This window comes from Parus major, chromosome Z, assembly GCF_001522545.3.
Source record: "Parus major isolate Abel chromosome Z, Parus_major1.1, whole genome shotgun sequence".
Lineage (NCBI taxonomy): Eukaryota > Metazoa > Chordata > Aves > Passeriformes > Paridae > Parus > Parus major.
This window is the reverse complement of record NC_031799.1, coordinates 8,930,147-8,951,184: the sequence shown is the minus strand read 5'-3', so window position 1 is coordinate 8,951,184 and position 21,038 is coordinate 8,930,147. Positions and strand designations below refer to the sequence as shown.

Here is a 21,038-nt window from a genome sequence, read left to right as displayed (position 1 = left end):
GCCCGCGCCCCCGGGGCACGGCGGAAACACGGACCCGCCCCGCCGCCGGCCCCCGGGGCGCCCGGCCGAGCGCGGCCGAGCGCCGCCGAGCAGATTCCGAGAGTTGCCGAGCGCTGAGCGAGCGCTGCTGAGGGGCGCGCGAGAGTTGCCGAGAGCTGCCCGATAGCTGCCGGGAGCTGCCCGTGAGCCTTCCGAGTGTTCCCGAATTCTGCCCGAGTGTTGCCGAGTGTGATCCGAGTGTTGCCGAGTGTAACCCGAGTGCCGAACTCTTCCCGAGCCCTGCCCGAGTTTTGACGAACTCGGTCCGAGCCTTGCCGAACTCTGCCCGAACGCTGCCGATCCCCGCCGAGCGGCTGAGGGGAGCCGGGCCTGCAGAGGTGCCGGACGGCGAGCGCGGCCTGTGCGTGTGGTGAGTGGGCCTGAGGCGGGAGCCGCGGAAAATTTGCGGTCCAGTGTCCCTGACCCCTCGAGTACAGCTATCCGTGTGCCTGTCTGCGTTAGAGACGGCAGGGCTGGGGGTGTCAGGGCTGTCCTTTCTCACCATCGCGTTGTTTCCTGACTCTCCTTACCTGTGTGGACCTGGGTGGAAGAGGTATGTGTTTGGAAGGACACGGGGCTGTTTGTGTTTCCCCCACACCTCCTGTTGTGTGTATCTGTGTCCCCATTTTCCCTCAGTTACATTGCCCAGCTCTCTCTCTCCATGTCTCCGTGACAGCGCAAGGGGGAGTGGCTTTAAACTGAAAGAGATTAAGTTTAGATTAAATATTGAGAGTGAATTCTTTACTGTGAGGGTGGTGAGGCAGTGGCACAGATTGCCCAGAGAAATTGTGGTTGCATTATCCCTGGAAATGTTCAGTGCTACGCTGGATGGGGTCCTGAGCAATCTGGTCTGGTGGGAGGAGTCCCTGCCCATGTCAGTGGAACAAAATCTTTAAGGACTCTTCCACCTCAAACTGTTCCATGATTCCTTGAATCTATGCTTCTGTGATGACTTTCCCACTGTTGGCTTTTTTTTGCAGGTGTGCAGCGGGATTGTCCAAGCCATGATCGAAGTGTTGGCCAAGCTGGGCCGTGGGCCTGTGTTCCTGGCAGGGGAGGTGCTGGAGTGTGTGATCACCTTCACCAACCCATTATCAGCCTCATCGACCTCTGCCAGCAGGTACAGGAGCCTGTGCCAGTCCATGCACCGAGCCTCCAAATGTGGGAGCTGCCTGGTTCCCTCGAGAGGGAATGGCCCACCCTCTCTCCCCTCTCTGGAGTAGTAGTCATGGCTGCATTGTGGGGCAATGGTGCCAGCTCAGCCCCTTGTGACTTCCCTGCTCGAGGCACTCCCTTAAGGAGGCCTTGCACCATCTCAATTTTGGGGGCAAAGCTGAGGTAATTATGCTGGTTTTGTGCTCCCAAGATGTACACAAGGAAAGAAATATGCAGTTAGAGATTCTCTGTCCCTCAGGTGAGCCCTCAGTGACAGTGACTGGCAGAAAATGAAGCCAAACTGGCTGTCAAAGTGGGATATCTGGTCACGCCAGGGTGACAGTCCCACAGAGCAACATCCAGGCAACGTCATTATTTCCTGCATTTGTGGAGGGACCTCTCTTTTGTTCAGCAGTGATGGATAGACCAGTGTGATCCCTACCTCCAGAGGTGGCAGACAAAGGGGTGTGTCTGAAATGTGGTCTGCAGCCACATTTTCTGTAGCTGAGCCTTTTGCACACTGCATCTCCCCTTATCAATGCTAAGGAAATGTGAGAAGATGGGAGCTTCCCATATTGGCTCACAGTGAGTGACTCCATGTCACAAGTCATCAACCAAAGCCTTCATGTCCGCTGAGTGTGTGGCCTTGTCTGATTCTTTAGGGAGTGGAGAGTGCTTTCTCATCCTGAGTCCTTCTTGGGAAGTGTCTTGTTTGCAGCCCTGTCAGGTTCAGCATGTTTTCATCACCAGTATGACGTTCGCATGTGATTGGTGGGCCCACTCAGTGCCTGCTGTCTCAGCAGCAGAGGGCTTCTGTATTTATTGCCTTCCTTAACTTCCCATCTTTTCTTCCTGTTTCCTTTTGACTGCTGAGCTCAGGTTGCAAGTTCAGCTATGACATAAGCATCCAGCTTCCCAGAGTTTTGTCCTGTGTGATAAGAGCTGTTTTGCCTGTCTCTAAAACATGTGAGACTGTAAGGGTACTAGGTGGCATGCTTTGGAGAGTTTGCAGTGCATTTATGAGAACTTAATTTAACACTTCAGATGTGTTGAGATCTGTAGAAGACTACCTCTTGAAAAAGAAAAGTTTTTAAAATAATAAGAAATATTCCAGGTGACAAGACCTGGCTAAGTCAAACTAGTGGCAACAGCAAATAGATTGGTGGTTTGGAAAATGAAGCTGAGGGTTGCGTAAAGGCGGGAGCCAGATTAAAGCACCGTGACTGTAACAGGTAGATAGACCTGTCAGAGCCTGGAAGGTTTTGGGACTGACGGGTAGAGGGACAGAGAGGCCAAATTTTGAGCACAGGGACAGAATTGAAAGAAAGGCAGGAAATTAATTGGATGGTAAAGTACAAGAAACTAATATCTTCTACCCAGAGGCTGCACAGAGTGTGTTCCATGTAGGTTACAGGAGCTGTGGGGGAAGGTGAGACTGGAGGGAAGTGACCTCAGCACCACTGCAGGATCCTCCACTGCTGAACAAGCACCAGATGAGCAAGCCTGCTCTGCTGGCAGGAAGGGATATGCAAATTTTGTTTGGACATCTGGCTAGAAAAAATAATGACAATCCAGTGGCATGTTGTAAAGCAATACTGAAAAAGAAAAAAATACTCAAAATATGGTGCTTGAAGGTACTGTAATCACTCTAAGCATATATAAAATTAGCAAAAGTTGTGTCAAGCAAGAGCAATTTTCTGCTTCTAAACAGCAGATACAGCAAAAAAACATGGCAGCACTGATTGAAGAGCCATGCTGGTGTTTTTGAAAATGCAGAATTGCAATTGTAGGGCCCAAAGCAACTAGGTAGAATAACTGAGGTGTGTTTGGGTAAGGGCAGCCAGCACATACAAAAGATCAAATAGCACATCATTAGTCAGCTGACACAAATACAGCAAGCTTTTTTCCCTGGTTCATCTAGACGTTTAACTAGATGTGTCACGTGGAGGGACACTCGTATGCCACAAAAAATCTCTCTGCCATCCAAAGCTCTGGTGTTGGTGCTTACTAATCAGATGATGTTAGAAAACACCAGAGGAACTGTTCACTGGCTAAACTATAGACTGCTATTGAAATAAAAACAGAGGAGTGACTTGGAAATGGATAGGTGTCACTAGTACCATGGGAAGTGCCCTATGGAGTGGCTGACATCATAGCAGAGTCCATGAAAAAAACAACATGAGACCTTTTTTTGTGCTGGATGTGTGGCCCTACATTAATTCCTGTGGCTGTACAGAGAGGGGTCAAAATGACACCTTTGCCTCCCCAATTGCCGTCAGCAAAGTCCTTGCATAAGGAGAAGTAAGTAGGTCCTAATGAAAGACCCAGAAGCATTCTTCTTTTGCTTCTTTTGTCTGGCACAAAAAACAGCTGATGTTCTTGTTGGGGATGGTGCTTTGGAGCCAGAGGGAGCATGTGCCTAACCTGCCCCAAGGAGTGTTGAGCTTGGGGCATCTCCGTGCTGTGAGCAGAAGCAGCTGAGCCCTGGTTGCAGGAATTTGTTGCTTTACAATTTGCCCACTTCCCTAGTGGTTGTGTTGTTAGCAGGGTGCTGCTCTGTGTGTCATGCCTGGCTTGGGATTTAACTCCTCATGGCTGAGAGTCCTCTCCCAGGGCCCACATGCAGCAGCTTGAGGTGTTCTCCCCAGAGTGCAGTGAGTGGCCAGTCCCAGTCTGTGAATGACAAGAAAGATGAGCAAATGAGTAAGGCTTTGGACTGGATATTGGAATGCTTGACCTCAGTGTGTTTGCTGAAAGGTCCCTGTGAAGTTTTGCACAAGCCACCCTCTCTCTTGTCCTCATGGAAGGGGACAGGGGCTGCTGACTTCTGCTGCTTGTCCTCTGCCATGAGTGTGCAGCACGTTTCTTGAGGCAGATGTGTTCTCTTGTGCTGGGTCAGTGCTGTGCTGATGGTGTTGTGGCTCAGACTGCAGTTATTGCTGCTTAAAAAGAGTCCTTGGGCCACAGAGCCAGGCTTTGGGTGAAGCTGTTGTCAGCAGCTGGGGTGGAAGTGGTTTTGAGTCAGCACCCCAGCTTGAGCTTACTCCCAAGTCTTGTTTGGAAGGGGACTGTGAGAGTGGCTTCAGTGACAGTGATGCAAAGCCTTATTCCTTCAGACAAGCTGTCCTGCATGGAACTGAGTGGACAGAGTTTCTCTTCTCCCAATTCCTGCCTGCTGTAGTTCAGGTTTAAAGGAGAGATATGAGTGTTGCTCTTTGCTTTCAGTGAGATGCTGGCATGGGCCAGTGCCCAGATCCACTGCCAGTTTCATGCCAGCGAGAACCGGGTGGCACTCCCTCCCTCTGATGGCAGCAAGCACGATGTGCAGGCAGAGAACGAGACCGTCTTTGTCCCCAACAGAGGTGAGTGCCACTCCTCCCTGTCACCTGGGTAGGAACAGTGAGAACACAGTGGGCTGAAGTCAAGCAGACCATAAAGTCTGTGCCTTGATGCAGTGTACATAGGAGTGAGTGGGAAGTTTGTGTTGTTTTCCTGGTGATGGATGTGGGATCTTGTTAATACTGAAATCACAGTGATGCTAGCTTGAATTGAAACACGACAGTTGTTTGTCCAGCTGTAGTGGCAATGTCTCATGATATGACCAGGGCAAGAGATGCTTTCTCCTTGCCTCTCTTCTCATTCCTCCCCATGGGGATAAAGCTTGACTGACCTGGACACAGTCTGAGGCTATGCAGCATTCATGTGTTTCTTATTCTCTTCCAGGAGAGCGGGGTCAGTGTATCCTGTCCACCCCACCAAAGATCCTCTTCTGTGACTTGCGACTGGATCCTGGGGAGTCCAAGTCCTGTGAGTGCTGTCTTCTCTTCCCCTGCTCACGGAGCTCATCTCTGGGGAGCTCTGCTTTCAAATTGGCTTTGCAGACCTGAGTGCTCTAAGTGTGAGATCCTGATGCTCACGAAAGGCAGGGGGCTTTGGTTGGAGCATGAGTGCTGAGGAGCTGCTGCATCATCCAGAGTCTGTTCTCTGCTGCACTAGGGCTGTGTACTGTAACATGTCCCTCAGTCCTGCCCTTGGCCTGCAGCCTTTGCTGCAGGTCCACTGTATAACTACAAGGCATAAAACTTTTGATATACCTGGTTGCAGCAGGAGGAATGGCTACACACACCTTCATTTCCTTGCCTTTATTTCTTCAGTCATACTGGAGTATTCTTGGAATTTAGGCTGGTGTTTTCCGAAGGTTTGTGCTTCCTCTTCAGGTTGTGGCTGTCCTGGAGATAACAGTCTTCTGGATGTTCTAGTTTTCCTGCTGTGAAAGTGAGCACTCCTCATCTTCTCTGCTCAAAGCTCTCTATGTCTGAGTAGATAGCTGTGGAAACAGCTGAGTATGGGCTGTTCTGTCTTGGCTGGTGGCTGTGTGACCCAGCCTGTTCAGGTCATGTCAAATGTCTTTTGCATTGTGTTGCATTTGCACAGTGGCCTGTGATTAGCAGCAGTGATGTCAGGCTGTGCATGCAGAGCTTTGTTATTGTCCCAGGGATCTGCTGGGAATGGTTGATGGAGACGTCTCACACCGCAGAGCACAGGGGGTGGAGAGACAGTGGCTGTGCTGGGGCAGGCTCTGCTGGATCACTGAGCTCTGCAGAGCTGGAAGTGAAGCTGCAAGTGAGACGAAGCAGCCACGGGGTTGTGACATGCTGGTTTTGAAGCTGGTGTCTCCTGCCTTTCTGGCCTTGGAGGGGCCGACTGGAGGAGAAGGTGGACCTTGTGAAACCAGGCTGGCTTGGCTTGGTGGTTAGAGGGGTGGGGCAGTGCCATCTTGGGGCTGTGCCCTAAACTGCAGAGCCTGTTGTCTGAAGACATTTGGTTATTCACTTGTTATTCTACAGCAGCATGTTGGGGAAAGGAGCTGGCCATGCCAGCAGGAAGGAGGAGGAGGAGAGAAATCTTAGCTGGCCTGAGGCTCACCTGGATTCTCTTGTGTTCCTTGCTGCTTGCAGGTTTGGGGCTGGAGCATCCATTCCCTGGGAGCAGAGCAAAGTCCCTTTCCTGACACTCCTTAGGCAGGTTGGGCAGCTTCTGGGATAACAGATCAGTGACAACAGCCCAAGTTCTGGGACTGACTGTGCGCTGTGTGCTGGCTTAACAGTCAGAAGCTGTTCAACCTCCAGCTAAGCTAGGGATTGTCTGTCCTTTGCAGGGTCATGACGTGTGTTTATGTCCTCTCTGCCTCTGGGTGGCACTGGCACAAGCAGTCTGCATCTGCCTAGTGCTTGGATGCAGCTCCTCTGAAAGAACACAAATTCTCCTCCTATTCCTTGAGGTTCCTTGGCTGTACACTAGAGCCTTTCCCCTTGGCTGTGTGATGCACCTGTGTGTTTCATGCATCACATGTGATGTGGCTGCATGTGGCACAGCTTTTTTAGCATTGTAATCCCTGTATCACAGCCCTGGTCTCATTTGCTGCCAGGCTGTTCACTCCGATCTCATCAGCCTGAGCTGCTGCTGCTCTCACACAAGACTGCAGCTGGCATGCTTGCAGACCATTCCTGGGGTCTCCTGCCAGCTCCATGGAGGGAGAGTTAAGGCTGTGTGGGTGTGTATCTTAATTCTTCATTTCCTGTTTTTCAGAAGTTTTGAGTTTCGCTACGCAGTTTGGGAAGGGGAAAAAATACCAAACCAGAAAACCCAAGAAATCTTAAGTCTGCTTCAGTAGTATACCATATTATTAAACTGTAGCCAGAGCTGGCACATACAGCTGAGGTTATGTCAGACTGTTTCTTGATAAAAGGACTTGTTTTCATTTGCTGACCAACTTATTCCCCAATGCTTTACTCTTGTTATAGTGCCTATATGTTGAAGTTGACTCATCTCCCAGCCCTTTGACACATCACCCAGGCTGAGCTCTTTAAATTTGTCACCATGAAGCTTTTTCTCAAGTCCTCAAATAATTTCTGTGGCTGTTTTGCCTCCACTCTGGTTTTGTAATACCTTTAAATATTTGGTAGAGCACAGAGAGTGGAGGAAATGGAAGCAGCCTGGACACAGGCCAGAAGACCAGCCAGAGGGCACAGCGAGTGGGTAAGGAAGGCATTTGTAGCACCAGGAATGCGCTTCCTTCTGGGATATGCATGGAAGGTGGGACTTCCTGAGTCTTGGCATTCCTGTGCCAGGTAGCAAACTGTCCATCCTCCTCTGACTGTGGTGGTCTCTGCTCAGATTATCTTCACTGGACATGAAGGTCTTTGTAAGCACTCTTGTTGAGTCTGGTACAGAGGTTACAGAAGTCTGCTGCTTTCCTTGGAAATACCTGATTTTCCTCCCTCTCAGGATAGTTCTCTGCTTTATCTGCAGCCTGGTCCAGAAAGAGAGGCTTATGTTTTAAGGTGTGACATCCTGTCAACACTACACACTAGCACAGGCTTTTTTCTTCCTTCCAGTCCTGTTATTTTAAGTCCAGCAGTTATATTTAAAATGTAACCCTAACTTTTAATCTAAGCCTCAACATTTAGTTTGTGCCAGACATGGGGAAGGATCTGTGGTTTCAGAGCAGGATGCTACCCTTCCTCTGGCAGGGCGTATCTGCATTACAGTGGGCAAGCCAGAGAAGTGGAGACTTTCCACAGTTCACTGTTTATGTCTTTCTTGTAATACAGCATGCGGTTTGGGAAAGCTGCAGAAGTGTTCACACTGTGTCAAGAGGCATTGGGGTTTGTGTGGTGGCCAAGGGGCTCTTGGAGGGCTGAATGTGGGGAGGGCCAGACCCCAGTATCTCAGAGCCCTCAGAGTTAGAGGCTTTGTGGTCTAAGTCATCAGCTTGTCAAGGGGGACAAACCACAGGTTGTTGTGAAGGTCTCAGAATTGTTTCTTGATAATTTAGCTGCAGTCCTTCAAATAAAAACACAGGTGAAAGCTCACTTGTTGCTGAGTTTGAAGGTTTGTGTAAAGCTAAAGCAAAAGAGGCATCAAGTACTGATCAGTACCCACACGGGGCAGGGCCTGGAGAAGGCTGTGCTGTGAGAGTGCTGGGCAAAGGAGTACACAGAGGCAAATTCGGGTTGAACTCGTGATGAGTAAGTTTAGCTCTCATGGTTGTATTCCTGGATTTTTCATATTTCACATTCTTTGGAGGCAGAGTTTGTGTGTGTGGTTGTATGTGCTGGAAACAATATCTGGATGATGGTGCATGTGATGAGAGGAGCAGTGTGCCTGGTGCAGGGGAGCTGGGTTGTGCTTGGCTGCTGGAGGAAAGAGGAGACAGCAGAAAGCACCAGGCACTGTCTCTAGCTCAGCATTGTTGGTCGTAACACTTGGTGCAGGGAGCCTGCACACAACAGCAACAGGATCTTCCTTCCAGCCTTGGAAAGCAAATTTTCTGGACCCCTTGCAGATTCATACTGTGAGACACTGCCTGTGGATGGCCCCCCCTCTTTTCGGGGGCAGTCTGTGAAGTACGTGTACAAGCTGACCATTGGCTGCCAGCGCGTCAATTCCCCCATCAAGCTGCTGCGCGTGCCCTTCCGTGTCCTTGTGCTCCACGGTAAGGCCACCCCCTGCCTTCCCTGTGCAGATGGGCCAGGCTGCACCCTGCCCTGCTCATACTCTCACCTTCTTCCCAGGCCTCAAGGATTACCAGTTCCCACAGGATGAGGCTGTTGCACCCTCAAACCCCTTTCTGGAGGAAGAGGAGAGCTTGAAGAAGGACTCGCGCCTGGCAGACCTAGCGACAGAACTGCTTATGGTGGCCACCTCCCGACGCAGCCTGCGTAGGTCATATTCCTTGCTCAGACCTGCTGTCCTTCCTGAGAAGCTGGTCATGGAGAACATCTGAGGACCAGCTGCAAACTATCTCTCACTGACAAAGTAAAGCTCCAACTATGGCTGTGGAGCAGCTCTGTAAGGGCCTGCTTGGGTCAGGGCCTCCTAGCCAGTCTTGGGCTGTTTCTACTTCAGCCCAAGTGACCCTCTGCCCAGTACAACACAGCCAGTGGAGGGTTTGGCCTTACTCACTGCAGAAATTTCCCAAAGGGAGTACCACTTCTAGGGACTGTCTTCACACCCAAACAGGAGTTTGGAGGCATGGGGTCATGTCATTAACCCAGAGCACTGCACAGAGCAGAGTCTTGTCCTGCCACAACCCTTACCTCTCTTCTTGTTCCACAGATCTGTATAACATCAGCAACACTCGTGGGAAAGTGGGGACGTTCTGCATCTTTAAGACTGTATATAAGATCGGAGAGGATGTCATTGGGACCTTCAACTTCTCAGAAGGAGATATCCCATGTCTGCAGGTCATTGCTGTCTCTGGGATTACTGGGGGGAGGCAGAGGTTTAAGGTGAGGGATAGGGAGAAGGCATTGGGGTGGCACTGGGCTGTGAGAGTTTCTAGTGGACCCAGCTGGGTTCTCCTTGAAGTGTGAGGCAGACAATGGTCCAGTCCTGAGCTCATTTGGGAAATGAAGCCCCAGGCTTTGCATGAGCTGTGTATGAGGTTGTGAGAGCAAGCACTCTTTTAATCACCCTGTAGTTCTCAGTGAGCCTGCAGACAGAGGAGAGCATCCAGGAGGAGTTCCAGCGCCGCCAGGGACAGCCTGTCTCCTTCACCGTGCATGCCCGTCATCAGGAGTCCTGCCTGCACACAGCACAGAGCAGCTTCAGCCTGCCCATCCCACTCAGCTCAACCCCAGGATTCACCACCAACATTGGTTAGTACCCACCAGGGGAGGGACCCACTCCTGCTTGTCTCTGCAGGAGGATGGTGATATCCCCAGCCCTGCCCTTGCTCAGCAGAGGTGTATCCCTTGGGAGGGAGCTGGTCTGTGTGAGTAGGGTCATTTGCTGTCCCCATGTCAGGAAAGACAGTCCTGAGACAGCTGCTGTCCATGACCCTTGTGGGTGTTATGTGCTGACCATCCTCTTGCCCACAGTGTCCCTGAAGTGGAGGCTGCACTTTGAGTTTGTGACTTCTGGGGAGTCAGCGGGGACTTGCTTGGTTCGTGGGAGCCAGTCAGAGGCTGTCACGTGGACTGGGGTGGAGCAGATGGAAGTGGACACCTTCAGCTGGGACTTGCCCATCAAAGTTCTTCCCACCAACCCCATCCTGGCTTCCTACGTATCTCAGTTCTCCAGTACTAACTCCATCACCATCTGAAGTAGGGAGAGGTTGTTGGTCTGCAGAGCTGCAAGTGTGTGCCACCAGTGGGAATGGCAGGCAGGACTGTCACCGGTGTGCTGTGGTGCACACATCCCAGTGTCCCCTTGGATTCATCTGTGGTGCTCAGGTGGGCACCAAGCATGTCCTGTCCATGGGTGGAAGAACACTGCTTGATGCAGTCTGGAGCTGGACCCTTCCTGCCTGGGTAAAGGTGCAAGTCTCAGCACTCAGCAAAAAGAAATCTTCCTTCCCAGGAAACCACTGATGTGCCTTTATCCCATATGGAGCTTCCAAGAAGAAAAGGCCCAGCCCAGGGAGGGGAGTAGGGGGCTCTTGCAGTGAACCTTCATACCACCCTTGGGTGAAGGCTGTGCCCTTGCAGAGGCCCTACAAGCAGAGGTCAGGCATCCAGGTGGAGCACAGTGACCACCTAGGCTGGGTGAGAGCCTGCTCTCCTGCTCTGGCATGTGTCCTGCCTCTTGGAAACTTGTCCCACACACAGAGTCCAGTGCTCCAGACACCCACCTGGAGGAGACAGGTTCTGGCTGGCCAGCCGTGTGCTGCTGGCATGTGCTGGTGACCAGGATGGTGACCAGGCTGTGACAGTACAGTCATGATTCAAAACTGAGCAGCACTGAGCCCCTGGGCTGTTGTCTGCCTGGGCTCCTGAGTATGAAGGCATCCTGCTGGTCTTTGGATCCTTGCGGGGCTGTAAGGAATGCATGCTGTGCATCCAAAAGCTGGCATGGAGATCTCCCTGCTCAACAGCTAGCTCCCCATTTTTACTAAGCTTTCTGTTGAACTTTCCTCTCTGCATGGAAATGTAATAAACATCTGAATGTGCAAAACTCGGCTTTCCCAAGAGCCTTATTCCTATATTGTTACTGGTGCTGGACATATACCACCTACATCAGTCACAGGCTTGAGACTTCTTTGTTCAGTATCTTTATTGCAAGAACAGAAACATCTACACAAGGCTCTGCACAACACAGGCATGGCACCAGCTGGGGCAGCTGCCAAGGTGACTGCCTTCACCCTGGCACTTGGATTGCTTCTGCTTCCTGAACCTCCCCATCCTGCTCCATTGCCAGTGGGAATGGGGGTCTCCCCTGGGGACATCCTGTTCTGCCACCCACCCTGAGCTGGCTCTTGTAGTGTTGCCCAGGGCTGGCCTACAGTGCCAGTGACCCCAGGAGCTTTTGGAGCAGGGGCATTAGTGGTTCCAGAGGTGGGTTGTGCCCCTCATGCTCCGGGACCAGAGAAGGGGCTGGACAGGGTGTGGGGGTCCTGCACGAGGTGCCATGGTATCCCCAGTGAGCTCCCCATGGCTGCTATGCAGAGGAGTAGAGGTCTGGGAGGGAGCAGGGAGCTGCTTTACTTGTGGCTGGAGATGGGAATGTATGGGACTGCCATGGAGCAGGCTGATTTAGTCCTGTAGCCTTTTTTTAGTCACTGAAGGTTTCCTGCCCACCTGGGAGGAAATCCTGTAGAATCTGCATTTCCACGGTGTGCAGAACTCCTCACAGTGAGGATGCCTTGGTTCAGGAAGCTGAAGGCAGAAGCAAAGCTTGGTACCATGGTGTGTGGATAGTGGTTTCCCTCGAAGGTGGCGGCGGTGATGCCTCTACAGGGTGTGTGGGACAGGTCTGGAGCATGCGGGCGGTGTGCTCTGGAGGGGGAAGGGCGGCGCCGACGGGCGCAGGGCGCTGCCGAGCCTCTCTATCTGCTCAGCCCCGCACCCAGCACCTTGTTCACCAGCGGCTCGGGGGTGCCGGCCGAGCCCCACTCGTGCTCCACGCTCTTCACACACGGCAGGCTGGGGTTGGCCTTCTGCACTACCGAGATCTGGCAGGTCTGTGAGTCGTAGTGAGCCTCGCACCAGTCTGGGAAGTCGATCGGGTGCTGGGTGCTGTGGGAGAGGACACAGTGCCGTCAGATTCCCTGATCAGTGCCCACGGGGCTGCTGACAGGGCTGGGTGGCTTCCTGCTGCCAGCCCCCTGCACAGGATGTCTTCCAGACCAGCTCAGGCAGGCTGGGACTTGTCTCCTGGCATATCTGGGCATCTTGCTAAGCCGAGACGCCCTTTCCAAGTGCCCTAACTCACCCCACCACCCTCAATGCCCTGTTGGGGTCCTGCCCACCTCTGCCTCCTGTTCCACAGGACATGGTTCCCCACAGCCCTCCCAAGACTGATATCTGCTGCCTTTGCAGCCACCAGACACCTCCTGCTGCAGATGCAGGGGTGGGAAGTCACAGCCCACCCAGCACGGCCCCTCACTCACGTCTCGCAGCAGCCCACGCCAACAGGGTGCAGGCAGGTGCAGAGCAGGCAGTTGGTGCTCAGCCATGATTCCCCAAGGGAGAACTGTTTCCCTTCGTACTCACAGGGAGCTGCAAAGGAAACAGTGGTGATGAGAACACATGGACCTCTGCTGAGGGCAAGTGGAAGCCTCCTTGACACCCCTGTGCCCTGAAAGAGGGCACAGAAGTGTCATGATGACCTCTCACCCATCTTATGGTATGGGAGATATATGGTGGTCTATCCACTGTCCTGCAGGTGTGGAATGCCCTGTCATCTGCCATGGGTGATGTACCCATCCATCCTCTCCTGGCCCTGCCTTGCTCCTCTCACCACTACCCCATTAGGGTCTAGAGCAAGAAGCAAGTGCCTCTTGCTTCCCTGGAGAGGATAAATCCGGTGCCCCTTAGAATCTGGGCATTTCTGCAGCCCTGGGAGGAGACAACAGAGGGGTGCTGAGCTGCCCTCCTCCCTTTCCTACTAGTCCTGCACACTTGGCCCCAGCCAGGCTCCTACCTGGAGCCTTCGTGGCCCAGAAAGCTGTTTCTCAGCCAGAGCCCTGGGGAGCTGTTCAGTGGTTTATAGACTGCTCCTTCTACTCACCACTGGCCCATGATCCCATTCCTGAGCTCAGCACTGTCCCTTCCATACTTCTCAGGCATAGGGCAGAGCCCTGCCATGCTGGAAAAGCTGAGGCCTCCTCTTCCCATCAGCCTCTTCCCATCTCACCTCCCCACTTACCTTTAGCCTGGAAGTAGCATTTGGCCTGGGAGCCCGGCAGCTGGAGAAGGAGGGAAAGAAGCAGGCAAAGCCTGCCCCAAGCACACTTCATCTTCTGTGCTTGCATGGCCATGGATGGTTAAGCTGGACTTCTTTGCTTTGCTTCGCTATTGCCTTTGCTCCTTTCCCTTCTCTTTCTCTTTCTCTCTCTCTGCCTTTTTAATGCTCTTCCCCTGATCCCAATGAGAGATATTTATAAAGTTCAGCTTTACGACCCTGGCCACCAGCTGTGCCCCACTGGAAAAGTTGTAAAACTCATTTCCTGATTTGAAAGGCATGAAAACAAGAGGTAGGATCAAGATTTTTAACAAGCTGTGAAAAGCTGATTCATGCCCTCCAGAAATTTCTCCAGTTGGAAGCCCCTGTGGGTGCAAGGCTTCACAGTGAAGGGCGATCCAAAGGTCCCCAGCAGCGCTGCCCTCTGCAGCGTGGTGAGCACGTAAGCAGCAAGCACGGGAGACCCTGGCTCCTGACCAGGAGAGCTCCAGGCTCCCCTCTGGTCATGCTGAGCCATCACTGCTCCTTCACAGCAAGCCAAAGTTTTGGGAGCTCACAGTGATGAGAGCAGCACAAGCATCCTGCTAACAGTGTGGGATGCAAATGGCACCATCCTCATTTGGCGATGGAGGTGATTGCACCCTGCTCCTGAGTACCACATCATGGCACTTTCACCCCAGCCTGGGCTGCAGCCATGCCAGGTTCATGGCCATGCATGGGCTGGGCTATGTTTAAAATCACAGAATCATAGAATATGCTGAGTTGGAGGGGGCCTATCAGGATCACCATGTCTTGTGTCCTGGCCCTGCACAGGACACCCCAAGAATCCCAGCATGTTCCTGACACCATTGTCCAAACACTTACTGAGCTCTGACAGATTTGGTGCTGTGACCAGAGCAGACAGTACAGCAGCTACCACTGATGCAGAACAGGAGAGAAAGAACCAGGGCTCACCTGAGCAGTGCCTGTGAAAGGGGACTCTGCCTGTGCACCTGGGACACCCATAAGGTACCAGAGCTGAGCATCCTCTTTCAGAGGCTGCAGACTGGCCCCAGCAGAGGCAGGAAACAGGAGGGATAAAATCGGGAGGTGAAAGTGGTTTTGGGCAACAAGTAACCTGGGTTGTAAGTGGGGGACTTGGCTGGAAGCAAGGACCTGTGAGAAGGACCCACATCACCCAGGGATGTGCCTGTGGACCTCACGGACTCTCACCCAGAAGGGCTGCCTCTGTGTAGTAGTGATAAGGCTGTTATCAGCAGGCAAGGTGAGCGGATGTGCAAGAGGGAGGAGGTCAGAGCCCTGGGAGCCACATGGCCAGGGACAGCTACAAGCAAAGGGCTAACTTGCCAAAAGAAATTCACAGCCCTTGTCAGAGGTGCTGCCAGCAGCAGGAAACAGGGCTCTGGGGATGGTCCAGCTGGGGGTTCAGCCAGCGCAGGGCTGTGCTGGCAGTGAGGCAGCATCAGCAGCAGTGGCATATGTGGGTCATCTGCCCCTGTATTAAGCTCCTTGCTTTCTGAGAGTTTGGGATAAATTTACACCTTGACGCGTGAGGCTTAATATCCCTTCCAGAATTTGTATTGGCATTCACTATTATAGCTGGATATTTTTCTTATCCCTGTAAGTGCCCAATCCCTCATTGAATCCTGCTAAATTTTGGCCTGAGCATTTTCCTGTGGCAGTATAATTAAGCACAAAGAGAGGAAAAAAAAATTGCTTCTTTTTATCCTCTTTATCCGCTTTGGATTCACCAACTTCAGATTTGAAGGCATAGTCCCTACCCTTTGGTGCTCTGCACCCGTTTTCCATCCCACTGCATCCATCTCCTGCAGCTTGTGCTCTCACCACTGAGGGAGAAGCCATGGCTTTTCATCCCTTTTTCCCCCTAGAAAATTACCCCAGCCCTGTTGTAGTGCCACGGATGCTGCTGTGTCCCTCAGTGGGGTGGCTGGATGGCAGCGAGTGTGGGATCTGTTGGGAAACGCTGATAACAAATCAGAGAAATGCTGGGCACACCCTGCTAACAGCTGGGCTATGAGGCGGGATGGTGGAGTGTATCAGTGACAAATGGAACCTTCCCTTTGGTGCATTTTGCATTCCCTTTGCACATTCAGAGTTGTTACTATATAAGGAGGATAAAAGCATTCATCGTCAGAGCAGTTAATTAATATTCCTATTGTGTGTTTGGAAAAAGAAGTTTGGCATGCTAGTAACGGCAATGAAATAATCCATCATTGTTTCATCAACAAGAGCAGCAAATGTTAAAAAAAAAGAAGTGGTGGGTTTCACTCAGAGGCCCACAGGATTTGGACAGGCTTCCAGAAGAGTGCTCAAAACCTGGAGCAACAGCATCTCTTGGCTGTGTGGACGGGCATTGCCCCTGCTCTGTTAAGGCCATGGAGAGGCATTCTCAGGATTTCTATAAGCCATTATGGTTCATTAAATAGAGGGTTAAAGCTATGAGACCATTCATGACCATTGAGTTTTTCATCAAAGTGGTTTGCTGGGAAAATGCAGAGAAAAAGAGGAGTGTCAGGATACCTCTTGGCACATTGCAGACGGACCAGGGCAGTGGAGCATCATCCACCCTGTGGCTGTGCATAAGGAAAGGGGCTGGTGGTCCCTCGTAGCCTGTTGACCTTGCTATTCCCCCTCCTGACCATTTTCCTTCCCCCACTTTTTCATTCCTCAGCACCCACATGTCCCCAGCACACAGATCCCCATGGCTGATCCAGAGCATTTTGTTCCAGGCTGTACAGGAGAGGGCCCAAAATTTGGAAAGCAGTACTTGAAATTGGACTTGGTGCTTCAGAGCTTCTGCCTGGGTTCTTGAGGGGTGCCATGGCAGGAGGAGCTGACACCCTCTCCTGCTGTGCCAGCCTGGAAAAGATTTTGCTGCCTGAGCGAGACTGAAAGAAAACAGACACTTTTGTTCTCACATCTTGGGGAACAGCTGAGACCTGAGAAAGAACCACAGAAAGGATAAAGGGGCTGGTAGAAATGCCCCTCTAGAAGTTCAGTCATTTTGATTTACCCAACAGAACCCAACAGAAGGGATCACTGCCTGTCTATGTGTGAGCCTTTGAGTATCCCAGGATCCCACAGAAGGTCATACCCATGTCGCAGCATCCTCCAGCAGGACCCAGCTCTCCTGCCTGTCCTGGCTCTCAGATTGTAGCTGTGTCTGAGAAAAGCTGGGTGCTACACCCCACCAAGGACACAGTTCTGCTGGCCTTCTCTCCCAGAACTCCCCCTGCAGAGCAGTGGAATGCCCAGTGCCAGGGATGGGACCCCATGGATGGGGAAGGCAGAGCACTCAAGACAGTGGTGCTGGGGTGAGGTGACAACAGCCACAGGAGGCTCAGGGGATAATAAATGATGCTGGACAAGTTGCCATCAGCAGAATCCAGGAGGGTTATAAAACCTGAATCTCCTGAGCCTTCAGCTGGGGCTGCAGCTGCAGAGCAGGAAGCAAACAGGATCCCGGCTGGCATTGTGAAAGCAAACACCATAAATCCAAGGAAGTGCTGTGATTGCTGTTTTAGGCACTGGGGAGTTTGGCTTCTGCTCCCCAAAGGTATTTTATTTTCTCTCTAAATAAAAAAGAAAAAAAAAAAAAATCCACAACCCCAATCAATCACTGAACCGAACTATGTGAGTGCTGCTGTGGACCCTGAGGCAGCTCTGGGATGTGGGCATCTTTCCTTAACCAGCACCCTGAGGATGCTTCAAGCATCAGAGTACCCAGAGCACCAGGGCAGGTACAGGTAAATGCTGGCTCTGAGTGATGACCACTCATGAATGCTTTCTGCTCGCTAACATGGCCAGACCCTGGGGAGAGGTGAGCAGAGGGGTGAGGAAGAGAGAGAATGACAGCTGGCTCCTGGCGGCCTTCATTCCACATCTGGCAAGCCAGATGGGATAGCTGACAGAGGCTGGATTACAGCCCCACCAGCAATGAGACTGTTGCTCCAAAAAGGGGACAAAATAGAGGGGATGTGAGAAAAACTTGATGTCTCCTTACTCTGCAGATTGGCTGCCTGCTAAATGAAGCTTGATGCTGGAGGAAAAGCATGGGCTGCAAGGCATGCTGGAATGCCTTGTGTCTTCCACAGGTGTCCCTGGCCTCAGCACCCACACCCTGACCCTCCTTGCATGGGAGAGTATTCTGACCCCAGAGGTTAGGCACAGCATCTCACTGAGGCTCTACAGCCCTGGTTGGAGGGGGTGTGTGGGTTCATTGTCATGGGACAGGACCTGCAGGTCCCCAGCCATGGGATGGGCTCTACGTCCTGGGCAGTCTCATGCTGTGGCTCACTCGGGTTCTCATGCCCTCTTGCTCTCTCTCACATGGTTTGATCCTTCCTTGCTCATGCCATGCCCCATTGCTCTGGCACTTTCCCAGGTCATTTATCGTAGCTGTGGCTGCTCTGCATCAGGCCGGGTTTTGGCATCAGTGGGTCAGCCATGCACTCCTGCTACCCTCAGCCCTGGCAGAGTGCTGGCACCCACCCTGGCTCTCCAGCACCCTGGGTATCCCAGCATGGGTGTGCTGCAGCCCATGGCTCTGCCTGGGCTCCCCTCAAGGAAACGTGCCAGGAGGTCACGGGGTGTTTAGGAAAACAGGCCTTGGCATTGCTGGCCATACCAGGAAAATAAAAACATCCGGGCAGGCAGCCGCATAGCGACTGCGAGAGGCCGGCACTCCATAAATCCCCTGGAGCAGGTGCTTTGTAGTCGGCACAAGGAAATGAGCATATTATTCAGCTTGGCTTAAACCCTGAAATGTTTCCTGTCCTGTGAGTCAGAAAGAACCCTGGGAGATCATTCCTAGGCCATGCAGAAGCTGCACCAGCCAAAAAAGTGCCAGGCACTTGTTTGCCTGAGGACTTGCCAGAGAGGTCAATGGTCCAGGCCCCTCATTTTGGAGGGGACTTTGCCGTGGATGTGTCATGCCACCAGCATTGACCTAAGCATATAAATGGTCTGGAACACGCTGAGGATCCACAGGAGACTCCCAGACTGGTCCTGGGCACTTTGCTTCATTGGGATGCAGGGATAGGGAGAGCCGCAGAAGACCCTGAGGCTTTCTGTGTCCTGGGTGGATTCTGCACATCTCTGACCTCACTGTGCTACCAGAAAGATGGATCCCCCTGCACAGTGCATTGTCTGTTTTACTGGCACCCACAGGGCCATGCTGAGCTGGTATCCTGCTCTAGGGACACTCTACAGGAAAAGCCATGCATGGCTGGTGGCTTTGTGGTGGAAAAGACTACCTAGGCATGGGACTGGGACCCCCATACTCAGCCCAGGGATCCCAGTTGGATCAAGTTGGAGGACCTGCAACAGTTGGAGGGGAAAGCACTGTAGGAGCTGTCCCTGCATTGGCACAGGCAGCACCCACCTGAAGGGGTTCATGGGTGACACTTCCTGTCCTGGTGCCCTGCAAGGACACTCCTAGGGTCCCACCCTGGGTCTGGGGCACAGAGAGGTGTGAGTTCTAGGGGCTCTCTCCATGGACACACAGGGACAACTCATGTCGTGAGCCAGGTGACACAGCTGCCACATTTATCCACATTTTTCCCTTTAAAGTATTTGCCTTTGCTCTATTTTTTCCATTACTGGTACACAAATTTCAAATCCAAACAAGGAGTCCTTCAGGCTCCCTGGACAGCAGGAGCAGAGAAAACCCATATGTGAAAAGGTCTCCCCATATATCTGCACCAGTCCCTGGGTGCTTTGTGGTCAAAGCCTCTCTGACATTCTGAAGGTGTTTACTCTCCCATTTTGGATGGGGTGGCAATGTGAGCACCAGCAATAAAGAGCTCAGCAGAACATTGACTTGCACTTGAGTAGAAATGTGAGTCCTTGGTAGTGCCTCCTCCATCCCTGCCCTCTTTCCACAGCCTCCAGCAGGAAGAGGATGCTGCCCCTCCATGCTGGACCTCTCCACGATCCAGTGCTGTTTTTGTCCTGGCACAGCAGTACCTGCACAACTCCACCTGGCCCTAGCAGTGATGACCGTGCTGCAGGCTCTCACTTGTGGTGCCTGCCACGCTCTTTACAGCCACCTCCTGAGGCTGGCAGGTTTCTGGCTCCACTTCCAGCATGGAGGTGAAGGAGCTTGGCAAGGCCCATGGCCTTGTGCTGCTGCATGCCAGGAGATGGAAAAACAGTGTTCATCTCTGGGGACCAGGAGCTTGGTTATGTTTGCCATGGAAACATGGAAAAGAAGACTGGAATCTCAGGGATGTGAGCCCCTCAGTGCAGACAAGCATAGCTGTGCTCTCAGTGCCCATCATGATCTGGTGCAGTCTTAGGACCAGCAGGTGTGCCATGAAAAAGTGTTTGAGATCACTTAAAAAATCACTGGCAAAGGTATTGGCGAAAACCAGATTTAATGTTGAGTGGCAGCACGACAAAGTTCATTGGCAAGATTCACTCTACCACTTACTAGACAGTTAAGGCACATTGAGGAGAAAAAAGAAACAACAAACAAAATGCAGGCAATCAAAACAGAAATGAAAGGAGAACCATCTAGGGTCCTGCTTGTGCATGTGTGTGTGTTTAGGTGCATATGACAAAAAGACAGTGAGGGCAAGGATAAAAAGGAATATGGCCTAAAAGCTTAGCAGCACTCACCCTTAACACTACTTGTAATGTAACATAACAATTTAATACAGGAATAGCACTTAACAGCATTTCACCTATGTAACTTAACAACTTAGCAAAAGAACAACACTTTAGCAGTCTTTAACTTAGCTTATAACTTATGACTTAACCTTACTTACAGGTCAAAGTAACTTAGATCTGAGGTACTTTTAAGCATCTGAGAGAGCAGCATTTCTCCCCAGGTTTGCTCAATGTGCAGGGGCATGCACACAGACAGAAAGTGCAAGCAAGGTGCCAGTGAAAAATTCCCCTCAGAGGTCAGTGAAATACTCACTTTGGATGCCTTTGCATCTTCTCAACAGGCAAAGGGCTGAGTCTCAGGGAGTGAGATCATTGATCAGCCCAGGATCCATCATCATTCAGTGATCCTCCAAGTACAGCGGATTTGAGTTTGCTGTCTGTGAGAGGCCCCACTCAGAGGGAGGTTCCTGACCACAATCCGCTGTGGACCAGGACAGCTCAAAGGGTCACATTTTGGAACACTGTTTACAGAGCCACAAGAGAGTTTGCTTTAGTTGTAACAGTGTTTCATCCTCTCCACAGTTTCAGCCTGCACTGTCTTTGAATATCTGAGAACAGGGATGTTCTGCTGTTCAGGGAAGAAAAAAAAATATGTTGTCAAAGCTCTTCATAAAACCCTCAGAAGCACTTTAAGACAGCAGCAGTTCCTGGAAGCAGGGAGTATTTCTGATAAGCTCAAGAAGAACTGAGCACAGGTATTGTTTTTCAAGGCTGAGGCCTAAGGAGCATTTCTCAGATCTCAGTGCAGCCTGGAAGAGAGGGGGATGCATCACCACAGTGGGTTACCATGGATTCCCATGGACCACCACAGATAGCCAGGTACACTACAGACCACCAGGACCAGGCTACTGGGTGCACTCCAGTTGAAGGGAAGACTCATCCCAAGGTGTGGGATGCCAATAAAACATAGTGTGAGACTGGGACAGGGAATGTGCAATGGGGTTGGAAAAACCCTATGATAA

General features: G+C 51.8%; 2 protein-coding genes across 3 annotated transcripts; one reads left to right on the top strand and one right to left on the bottom strand.

Annotated features, from left to right (window-relative positions):
- Positions 1 to 179: 179 nt before the first annotated feature.
- RGP1 (RGP1 homolog, RAB6A GEF complex partner 1) lies at positions 180 to 11,154 on the top strand. Of its 2 annotated transcripts, none has more exons than XM_015615402.3 (9): positions 180 to 409; positions 1,020 to 1,159; positions 4,420 to 4,556; positions 4,918 to 5,001; positions 8,543 to 8,692; positions 8,772 to 8,918; positions 9,316 to 9,443; positions 9,680 to 9,857; positions 10,080 to 11,154. In XM_015615402.3, exons 2-9 carry the CDS (start codon positions 1,044 to 1,046, stop codon positions 10,301 to 10,303), a joined length of 1,164 nt encoding a protein of 387 aa, XP_015470888.1. In that variant the 5' UTR covers positions 180 to 409; positions 1,020 to 1,043; the 3' UTR covers positions 10,304 to 11,154. The 2 variants fall into 2 exon arrangements, with proteins under 2 accessions (XP_015470888.1, XP_015470887.1); XM_015615401.3 differs by having other exon boundaries at positions 337 to 592.
- A 34-nt stretch (positions 11,155 to 11,188) lies between these two features.
- Positions 11,189 to 13,831, bottom strand: MSMP (microseminoprotein, prostate associated). Its single transcript, XM_015615403.3, has 3 exons — positions 13,348 to 13,831; positions 12,590 to 12,698; positions 11,189 to 12,215 (listed from the first exon to the last, which is right to left on the bottom strand). Exons 1-3 carry the CDS (start codon positions 13,457 to 13,459, stop codon positions 12,026 to 12,028), a joined length of 411 nt encoding a protein of 136 aa, XP_015470889.1. The 5' UTR covers positions 13,460 to 13,831; the 3' UTR covers positions 11,189 to 12,025.
- Positions 13,832 to 21,038: the final 7,207 nt, after the last annotated feature.

What these genes read in the sequence shown, in the direction of transcription:
- RGP1 (XM_015615402.3), top strand. Translation starts at nt 1,044, where the DNA reads ATGATCGAAGTGTTGGCCAAGCTGGGCCGTGGGCCTGTGTTCCTGGCA. An exon ending in TCATCGACCTCTGCCAGCAG is followed by an intron (nt 1,160 to 4,419) that starts GTACAGGAGCCT and finishes CTTTGCTTTCAG; the next exon opens with TGAGATGCTGGCATGGGCCA. An exon ending in CACCTCCCGACGCAGCCTGC is followed by an intron (nt 8,919 to 9,315) that starts GTAGGTCATATT and finishes CTTGTTCCACAG; the next exon opens with ATCTGTATAACATCAGCAAC.
- MSMP (XM_015615403.3), bottom strand. Translation starts at nt 13,459, where the DNA reads ATGGCCATGCAAGCACAGAAGATGAAGTGTGCTTGGGGCAGGCTTTGC. An exon ending in ATGCTACTTCCAGGCTAAAG is followed by an intron (nt 12,699 to 13,347) that starts GTAAGTGGGGAG and finishes TTTCCTTTGCAG; the next exon opens with CTCCCTGTGAGTACGAAGGG. An exon ending in GGCGTGGGCTGCTGCGAGAC is followed by an intron (nt 12,216 to 12,589) that starts GTGAGTGAGGGG and finishes CCTCTCCCACAG; the next exon opens with CACCCAGCACCCGATCGACT.